This window comes from Gavialis gangeticus, unplaced genomic scaffold (assembly GCF_001723915.1).
Source record: "Gavialis gangeticus isolate Ggan-Ray unplaced genomic scaffold, GavGan_comp1, whole genome shotgun sequence".
Classification (NCBI taxonomy): domain Eukaryota; kingdom Metazoa; phylum Chordata; order Crocodylia; family Gavialidae; genus Gavialis; species Gavialis gangeticus.
Window position 1 is genome coordinate 25,783,741 of NW_017728994.1, and position 10,473 is coordinate 25,794,213.

General features: G+C 47.5%; 1 protein-coding gene across 20 annotated transcripts in view; it reads left to right on the plus strand.

The window, feature by feature from the left end:
- Positions 1–10,473, plus strand: part of CAMK2G (calcium/calmodulin dependent protein kinase II gamma) — a 221,727-nt gene that overhangs the window by 136,900 nt on the left and 74,354 nt on the right. For all 20 annotated transcript variants that reach the window (XM_019502389.1, XM_019502390.1, XM_019502397.1 and 17 more), the window contains exons 8-9: positions 929–1,012; positions 1,853–1,947. In XM_019502389.1, coding sequence (XP_019357934.1) covers positions 929–1,012; positions 1,853–1,947 — 179 coding nt within the window. The remainder of the gene's footprint in view (positions 1–928; positions 1,013–1,852; positions 1,948–10,473) is intronic.

The window sequence follows — 10,473 nt, forward strand, 5'->3', positions numbered from 1 at the left end:
CCTTGAGGTATGTAGAAAAAATATTTAAAGCTATGTCTATGGCCGAATTGCTTATTCTCCAAATCAGCATCGAATCTTCATATTCGACAGAATTGAATCGGGAACAGTGATTTGAATCACTGTCCCCAATTCGGCCCAAATCCAAATCGAATACGGCCCATTTTGCACACCCGTATAAATCAACCTCTGATCGGGATCTGTGATACAATGGGAAAATTAACATTTCAGTGCAATTGCAATAAATGTGATTATCTCTTCTGTTTTTCTCCAAAGTGCCATAGGGTTTCGTCATAAAGGAGACCCTGGCTACAAAGTGTAAATTTTGATCCAAACTTTCCTACTACCCAGGAGTTGTGGGAGGATTTCTAGCATTTTTAGAGAAATGTGGGCCATTGAAAAGTTCCATGCTTTGATCTGAACTTAAGCACTTTGGTCCAAATGCATCTCTGGTTACATGCAACAGAATGGGAAACCAAACTTGGCCCAGGTAAATTTTCAGCATTGAAATTCCTGAGGGATTATTTCCCTGCAGATTACTGCAGTATGGCAACTGTGATGGGTCTGTCCACAACATTTGGCTATGACATGTCCTGTTAGTGTCCAAGTTTCAGTTCTCTATCCCCAACCTGTACGTGCATCTCAGTAGAGAAGTGACCCAAGGATCTGTGCTCTGTAGGATGACGAAATCAAAATCTCTATTTTAAAGTGATATTTGGGTTGGTGGCCTGTAAACTCATCCCCCACCCCATTTTATTTATTTTTTGTTTTTGATTTCATGTATCTGTATCTAGAAGGTATATCAGACAGTGATAAGCTAAAGGGCAATTTGTGCAGTTTGGATTTTCCTGTCAACAGATCCTGTGGCACAAGGTGAAAGAACTTTCTACATGTGTATTGTATATGCTTCATGTGATTCCTTTCTTTGCAGGGTTTGCCGGCACTCCAGGCTACCTCTCCCCTGAGGTTTTAAGAAAAGATCCTTATGGGAAACCAGTGGATATATGGGCATGCGGTAAGCTTCTGTTACAAACACACTTCATGTTTAAACAGTGCTTTTCACAGACAGGAGCCATTCCTGTTCAGTAGGCCCATATGATCCCTATTTTGCAGATGGGGAAATGAAAACACAGAGATGGAAAGCAACCAGCCCGAAGTCTCAATAAATTTCTAATATAAAGTCTGGTTGGGTATTCAGTTGATCCTGCTTCCCAGTCCTGTGCTCAGACAGCCCATCAGATCCTTCTGTTTGGCTACAGAATTAGGACCCACCCTTGCCTTGGAGCCAATGCCAGGTTGTTTAGCTTATGACATGAGCTCCTAGTATGCTAGCTATATAGAAAATAAAATGTTGTAGGAAGTTGGTTTAAATCCATAGGACCATAGGGATGTCTACCTGATGTGCAATAGACATATTCCTGCAGATCGGGGTGTTAGACTTGAGTGCCATTCTTACCTTAATAGCATGCATCAGTCCTGCAAGTTTATGCAATACCTTGCTGTTCAGTGACCCTAAAGGACAGTGGTATTTGGTTTCTGAGAGCACTTGGGAGCTGTGACTCACTGGCCATGAAGCAGTAGAGGGGCACCACACACTCTGCTCTGGCTCCCAGTGGATTTTGGTGTGCCAGGACCAAGTCCAACAGCTGAGAAGAAATTGTAGCTCCTACTGTCTTCAGTACCTGGAGGTCTGAATATGATGGAGAGTGAAGATCCAGCATAGATGCTGCTGAGAATGATGAAAGGGAAGGAAAGAAGGTCTCTCCTTGGGTATGTAGAATAGCTGTACTGATGGAGGATGGGAGTAATTAGCAAATTAGCCTAACCATAGTGTATCTGTGTCTCTCCCTCCCAGGAGTGATTCTGTACATATTACTAGTGGGGTACCCTCCCTTTTGGGATGAAGATCAGCACAAACTCTATCAGCAGATCAAGGCCGGAGCCTATGACGTAAGGGCACTTTCTTGCGGGGTATCTGCATGGTCTAGAAAGCCTGTTCTACTTAGCCAGCCAAAATCTGGCATGTTATTTTACTCAATGGCCAGCAGCAGTCACAGGACTGCTGATGCTTGGAGCATTCATAGGGTTCACGCTTTTTGCTTTTTGCTGCTTGTAGCACTTGTAGAACTATGTGGGGGCTGCTGGCATAGTGCACCGGGAGGTGTGGCTGGGGGACAAGGATGTTGAGTTAGTAGAGAAGCCCAAAACTGAATTGCTATATCTGCTGTGCTTAGTTCAGGGAAGTACGTGAGAAAACTCTAGGTAACTGTCTTGTCCAGGAGGAGCAGAAAGCATGTCGGCTGAGAGGGCTTGTTGTCCTACTGTCTTAATGAAAAATGTAGAGGTATGTCCTGTAGAGTCTGTTGAACTTGGGGTCTGTGACCTCCTGTCCCAGCTGTACAATGCAGGGAACCTTGTGAGAAAACTAATCTGCCTAGTGGTGAGTGTTTAGGGGTAGAACTAGCTTAATGGGTCAGAGGCTATAGTGAAGGTGAAGGCATAAGCTTGGTGCAAATCTTTGAATGTGGCCAAACCGGTGGTCAGAGGTTCAGTGAGAAGTCTGGCCAAGAAGGGCTGCATCATGGCAAGGAGGTCATGGCTGGAGCATAGTGATTAGGAAACTTTTTCACGTGAAGAAAATAAGGCTTGAATTCTTTATTCAAGGCAAGGCAGCATATATATTGCAGAGAAATTGTAGGGTTTTATTCTGTGGGTAACTGGTGCCCAAACATGGTTTAAAACAAAGGGAGCTGGAAGATGCAGTTGCAGTATTTCTGCTGGATTCCAGTAACCTCCCCTACTTTCAGGCCCATATCAGCCCCTGTCCTTTATTACCCATATTGTTTCTAGGTTCCTTCTGGTTTGCTTGTTGCTGTTCCAAACTGATAAGCTGTGTTTGTAACTGGACCGTAATGGGATTTTCAAAGTGTCTAAGGGTTATGTACCCCCCTTGTGATTAGTAAAAAGAGTTGGTCGTGTCTACACTGGCTGGTAGGAATGCCCTGAGCATGCTCCACTCCAATCGTGTCTTGCAAGCTCTGAATTTAATGGAATACAGGGTATCTTCAGTAACTGCCTTGGTAGTCAGGAGTGTGTCATTTTGACTGCAGAAGCAGTGGTTATTTTGAATTTCCATTGTCATTAAATAGGGCTTGTGTGATTCAGAAAGAGACTTGTTGGATGGATTTAGTCTCAAGGTTTAGGTTTTTCAGAATGTTACTGTGAATCTTTTTTTGAGGGAAATCTTTAGTTGTGATACTTAAAGGAAATGTTTTCAACTCGGGTAAAATCCTTTTTTTTCTTTTTCTTTAAATCACAGTTGGCTTTTAAAACACCTGTCTGTTTTAACAGGTTTATCTTTTTCCTGTAAGTCATGTGTGTTCATAGGCTGTAAATTCTAGTCCTGTGAGACAGCCATGTTCCACTTGATTTCAAGGTGCTCTCATCTGTAATATTCCCATATACTTGGAGGAAGATGTAGAGAGCTCTGTATTCATCAGAACTGATGCACTGGACTGAAATGGGTGGAGGAAATGTTTGCCAAGGGTTGTCAGTAGCAGTAGTAGTCACAGTTTAGAACTCTGCCTTTCATCTCCATACTTGCATGTTGCTATCCTATGTGATCTCACAAACTCCTTTTGAGTGCTTGTCTATAATATGCCCCATTCGTTGTAGTTATATGCGTGCTCAAGCTTTCTGACGCTTCTTTTGCCCAAGTAATACCTGTTTAACACTCATACCATCTGTCTCTCTCTGCCAAAGGCATAAAGGGTTGTGCATGCTTCTGCTCCTCAGTCCTCTCAACCACCTTGCCTGAAGACGGACCTATTGCAGGACCCAAACCATGTTTTTGGCCTACAGCTGAGTTTAGAGCCTGGGGTTTTTTTGGTTTTTGGATCTTTAGTTACCTTCTCTTATTTCCCTTCCTTTTTTCCCCTTCAGTCTGTCCCTGTCTTAAGCAAGACCTTGCGGCTCTTCTGGCTTCTGCCATGTGTCTTAGCTAGCTATGTAAGGCTTCAGTTTTCATAGGATCATAGAAAATTACGGTTGGAAGGGACCTCAGGAGGTCATCTAATCCAACCCCATGCTCTAAGCAGGACCTTCCCCAACTAGATCATCCCACCCAAAGCTTTGTCTAGCTGGGTCTTAAAAACCTCCAAGAATGGAGATTACATAACCTCTCTGGGTAAACCTGTTCCAGTGCTTTACTACCCTCCTAGTGAGAAAATTCTGCCTAATATCTAACTTAAACTTTCCCTGCTGTAACCTGAGCCCATTGTTCCTTGTTCTGTTATCTGTCCCCACTGAGAACAGTTTAGCTTCATCCTCTTTGGAACCACCCTTCAGGTCATTGAAGGCTACTATTAAATCCTCCCTCAATTTTCTATTTTGCAGAAGATAAGCCCAGTTCCCTCAGCCTCTCCTCAGAAATCATGTCTCCCAGCCCACTCACCATTTTGTTGCCCTCTGCTGGACTCAGTCCAATTTGTCCACATCCTTTCTGTAGTACTGGTGGGGGGTGCAAAACTGGACACCCTACTCTAGATGGTGGCCTCACCAATGCTGAATAGAGGGGAAGAATCACCTCCCTTGATTTGCTAGCAACACTCCTACTAATGTAGCCCAGTATGCTCTTAGCCTTCTTCACAACAAGGGCATGCAATTGGCTGATATTCAGCTTATTTTCCACATGTGCTTTTTGGGCCTGTCTCTCAATTGTTGTGGTTTCCCTTGCTTGGAATCAAGCCAAGTTTGGGGCATCCTGTAGAGCCTGCAAGGCATTCTTGCATTATGTCATGGGGCATTGCATCCAGGTGATGACAGATAAACCCACCATGATATTCTCCATCAATGAACAAGGGGATGAGAGAGATTTTTTCCCCCACACTCCACCAGTCCCCTATTTAAGGAAGCAATCATCCTCTAGGAGTGGTATATCAATGCTGGATGCAGCTGTTGGCAGGGCACCACCCAGATGTTTAGAATACCTGAGCAGGCAGCCTCAGAAGAAGCATCTCCTTGCATCATGAATGGGATATCAAGAGCTTGGTCCTGTAGAATATTTTCTTAGCCTGAGGTCAGTCTATGGCAGACTTATTTTTTCTTAGACATTAACAAGAATTGTTGGCCCTTTTGTTCCAAAGGAAGGCTCATCCCAGGTTCTCTTCCTGATGTATCCATCATTCCATGGTCAGGGAAACATTCTTGTATACATTCCTAACTACACCTCTTGTTGTGAGTGCTGAGGAGAGCGAGACTGGATTTTGCACAGTTGATGCTGCTGGCCTCAGCCTGGTTGGGGCAGCTCTGGTTCCCAGATCTTCCTTCATGTCAGTGAGGAGCCCTAGAACTCTGCTGCTGCCCTGGACTTGCTTCCCCAAATGGGGAGATGCAGATATTTCATTCAGATCTGCACATCCTCTATCTTGCAGCATGGATGTTGGATCACTTTTAGCGGTAGGTGGGTCCATTCATCCACTATAAGAGGCATTCTCATTCAGGGAGGCAGGCTAGGTCTCTTCCTAGATTCCTTCCTGGACCTGAGCCACAGTTGCCTCTCTCTCAGCTCTATGCAACTGTACCAAGCAACTGTTGTAGCTCACCACACATTTTATGAGAGTCAGTCTGTTGTCTTCCACCTGCCAGTGCGGAAAACCCTTAAGAACCAGAGAAGCTCTGTGAGATTTGAACCTGGTCCTTACAGCCCCAATGCACCTGCTATTTGAACATATGGCAGCTAGTTTGCTACTCCATCCATCTGTGAAGACTGCCTTCTTGGTGGCCATCACCTTGGCCAGAAAGGTGGGTGAGATTATACACAGTGGTGGCAAATCCTCCCTGTGAAACTTGCCCCATGGTCTTACCATCATGGAACTGGAACTGAAGAGAGCCTTGTCCCTTTACATGAACAGTGTTTAACCTTTCTGTAAATCCCCATGGTTGTTTGCCTTTCAGATATTAGGACAGCAGTATCTGCCCAAAGACCATGTAAATGTCACTTGGACAGCGGCTGTGCCTGCAATAAAATTGCTAAAGCGAGCCCATAGGTTACGGTTGGAGTATGCTCCACCCAGGCAACTTTGGCTTCTCCTCAAAACCTCTTTAATTCTAGCACCTGCAAAGCATGTTCTTGGAGCTTCATGAACCTCTGCTAAGCATTTGCCATCAGAGAAGCTGTTTGGCAAAGCAGTTCTTTGGTAATGATTTGCCTAGAGCGGGAGTAGGTGATGGTTTTGGCCAGAGTGCCGAAAACCTCCACAATGCCTACCTTGAAAGGTGCCAGAGTGCCGGCATGCCAGAAAAACAAAATGAGGGCAGGGAGTACATGGCAGGATGCCCTGATCATGACCCTTGCCTCCCACCCAAAGCCCCTGCCCCCCAGCCCAGGCTCTGTGGCTGTCAGCAGCTACCCAGAACCTGGACCAGCTGCAGACATCTGCCTCTCCACCCCTGCCTCTGCTCCAGGCTCCGTACCTGCAATGCTCCCTGCTGTGTTGCCCTCACCATTTCTAACCGATTTAACCACTTTAACAAAGCTAACCTATTTAATGACTCCTTTGCCTCTTGTCCTGAGCAGGGACCGGATCAGCCTCCCCACCAGGCCCCTCTCAGGCTCTAGGGGAGGCGCACCTAGGCCAAAGGTCAGTGAGGATCTAGTCAAGGAAGTTCTGGAGGGACTAGATGTATTTAAATCAGCTGGTCTGGACGATCTCCACCTCAGAGTGCTGAGGGAATAAGCTGAGGTCATTGCGGGACCCCTGGCGCGGCTTTACAAGCACTCGTCATGCTCTAGTGTGGTGCCAGAGGACTGGAAGAGGGCCAGCGTGGTTCCCATCTTCAAAAAAGGGAGGAAGGAGGACCCAGGAAACTATAAGCCAGTTAGTCTTACCTTGATCCTGGGTAAGCTTTTTGAGAGAATTATCCTGGCGCATGTCTGCGAGAGGCCAGCGGGGGAGGTTATGCTTAGGGGCAACCAACACGGGTTCATTAGAGGCAGATCCTGTCAGACCAACCTGGTGGCCTTCTATGACCAGGTCACCAAATCCTTAGATGCAGGGGTAGCAGTGGACGTAGTCTTTCTGGACTTTAGGAAGGCCTTCGACACTGTCTCACCCCATTCTCATTTAAAAAAAAACTAGGGGACTGTGGTGTCGACACCTACAAAGTCAAATGGGTTGCTAACTGGCTGGAGGACCGCACCCAGAGAATGGTAGTGGACAGGTCATTTTTGACTTGGAGGGATGTGGGCAGTGAGGTCCCCCAGGGCTCTGTCCTCGGGCCCTCACTGTTCAACATCTTCATCAGTGACTTGGACAAGGGGGTTAAAAGCACCCTGTTCAAATTTGCTGATGACACTAAGATGTGGGGGGATGTGGGCATGCTAGAAGGAAGGAATAGGTTGCAATCGGACCTAGACAGGTTACAGGGGTGGGTGGATGAGAACAGGATGGGATTCAACATTGACAAGTGCAAGGTGCTGCAACTGGGGAGGAAGAACTGGCAGCATACCTACAGGCTGGGGAACTCCCTTCTCATCAGTGCAGAGGCAGAAAAGGATCTTGGAGTCATCACTGATGCCAAGAGGAACATGGACTGGCAGTGTGAGGATGCAGTCAGGAAGGCCAACTGCACTTTGTCATGCATCCACAGATACATTTCGAGCAGGTCCAAGGAGGTGATATTCCCCCTCTGTGCAACACTGGTCAGGCGCAACTGGAGTACTGCATCCAGTTCTGGGCACCGCACTTCAAGAGGGATGTGGATAACATGGAGAGGGTCCAGAGGAGAGCCACTCAGGGGGCAGCAGGGCAGGCCCTACAAGGAAAGGCTCAGGGACCTGAACCTGTTCACCTCCACAAGAGAAGGCTGAAGGAGGATCTAGTGCCTGTTACAAACTAATCAGAGGGGACCGACAGGCATTGGGGGAGTCTCTGTTCCCCCGAGCACTATCAGGAGTGACTAGAAAAAATGGTCACAAGCTGGCAGAGGGTAAATTCAGATTAGACATCAGGAGGCGCTACTTCACAGTCAGGGTGGCTAGGATCTGGAACCAATTTCCAAGAAAAGTGATGCTGGCTCCTACCTTGGGGATCTTTAAGACAAGGCTAGACAAACACCTTGCTGGGGTTGTTTGACCCCAGTACATTTTCCTGCCATGGCAGGGGGTCGGACTTGATCTGCTCAGGTCCCTTCTGACCCTACAAACTATGAAACTTCTGTAAAGCAGTGTTGGAACCCGGCGCAGCAGGATGCAATGGGGGGTGCAGAAAGCTGCCTGCTCCAAGCTCCCTGCTGCCCTGCCACACTTCCCCTGTGTGCATGGGAGCAGCATAGGCAGCTGTGCAGGGTTGTGCCCCTCGCTACTGCCCCTGCCTGCAGGGGAAGTGTGGCAGGGCAGTGGGGAGCTGGGAGCAGGCAGCATTCTGTGCGCCCCCGCCCCCCAACTGTGTCCTGCTGCACCGAGTTCCAACACTGCTTTGCAGAAGCAGCGAGGGCAGCACAGTGGGGAGCATAGCAGGTATGTGCTGCCTCCCTGGGGCTGGGGCCGGGGCTGGGAGGCAGCAGATGTTTGCAGCTGGCCCTAGCTCTGGGTAGCTGCTGACAGCCACAGGGCCCAGGCTGCTTGCAGCAGGGGTTCCATGGGAGCAGCCTGTGCTCCATGGCTATCGCCAGCTACCCAGAGGTGGGGCTGGCTGTAGCTGAGAGGCTACAAACAGCTGCTGCCCTCCTGCCCCAGGCTCCAGGAAAGCAACAGGTGCCAGCACTGTGCCTGTTGGGGCTGAGGCCAGGGGCAGGGAGGCAGCAGCTGTTGGTAGCCTCCCAACTGTAGCCAGCCCCGGCTCTGGGTAGGTGCTGAGAGCCATGGAGCCCAGGCTGCTCCCAGCAGGGCTTGCAGCGTCCCAGGCTCCCAACTGGCAGCAGCTACCCAGAGCTGGGGCTGGCTGGAAACAGCTGCTACCTCCCTGGCCCTAACTTGTGCCAAGGAAAATGGCCTTGCATGCCATGTTCAGCACGCGTGCCAGGGGTTGCCAACCCCTGGCCTAGAGCTTTGATAGATGCCTCCAAGCAGACGGAGTTTTTCCCACTGCGGAATGTGCATATGGAAGCTCATTTGAAAGAGAAAGACATTCCCTATTTGTACCCGGAGTTCTTCATGATGTGTTTTCTATGGGCTCATTCCATATTCCTCCTTCCCCTGTCCCTCAGACACACAAGTAGCGGTAAGACATGCATGCTGTAAAAGCACCTACTATAGTTTCTGAGCTTGAGTGTTTGAGGTACATGTACCTTCACAAGGGAATGTGCAGATAGATGGGACACCTCAAACTCAAGTTACTGGTGAGGAACTTCTTTCCTTAGATAACAATTTGGGATTCTGCAGACCTTATTACAGCTTTTTAGTGATGTGGAGTGGGAGGAAGAAGAATGTTGTGAGTTAAAGGAGATTGTTCTTCTCTTTTCATGCACCTGCTCTGAATATTAATTTCAAAGATCTGAAACTTTTCTCCTTGAGTTTTTAATCTGAATAAATTCCAATAGTGTGACTGAATTTTGAAATGTTTGTTTACCTGTGTGTAGCTAGTCAAAGAGTTTTTGGTTGTGGCTGTGATGGTCTAAGGACATAGGCAGGCAAGGTTTTTTGGTTAGATGTGATATCATTTATTAGACCAACTAAGTACAGTAGTCGGAAAAAAGTTCTTAGCAACCTTTCAGGCGCATTAACCCTTTGCCAGGCATAGGGAGTCTCTGCTGGTCTGAGACTCCAAGGAATGAGAGAAGCTAAAAGTGTAGTAGGATGTCAGTGAAGCTGTAAATAGGTAGAGATAACCAAGACAAAAGGTAAAGCAGGGGGAAGAGGCAGAGTAAGGGGAAAGAGAAAACAAAAAAAGAAAACAGGTCAGAGGGAGACCTTTGTTTTCTCCCTCTGACCTTTGTGGGGGGGTTCTCTTTCCCCCTGCTCTTTTCCCCCTCCCCTCCTCTTCCCTCCCCTGCTTTACCTTTTGTCTTGCTTACCTCTACCTATTTATACTTTTACTGACATCCTACCACACTTTGCTGATCTGAGACTCCAAGGAATGAGAAAAGCTGAGACTCCCTATGCTGCCTAGTGAAGGGTGACTGCGCCTGAAAGCTTGCTAAGAAGTTTTTTCCAACTAGTCGATTGGTCAAATAAAAGATATATCGCATCTAACCAAAAAAACGTGCCTAGCTAGTCAATGGGCATTCAGTGTACAGCCATCAAAGTGGCATATGTATGTATGCATTGTGCTTTGGAGTCATTCATCAGGTTCCTTTAGAGCTTTCATGCTGTAGGTGCTTTGCAAAGCTTCGTGTCCCCTGCAAGCTTTCCAATTCTGAAGGGATTAATGCTTGAGTACGGCTCAGTCTAGGGGAGTGCATTTCCTTTAGAAAGGGAAGGGTTATGGTGTTCAGGGTCTCACCTCTCTTCTCCTTTTTCTCTCCTATAAATTGCTA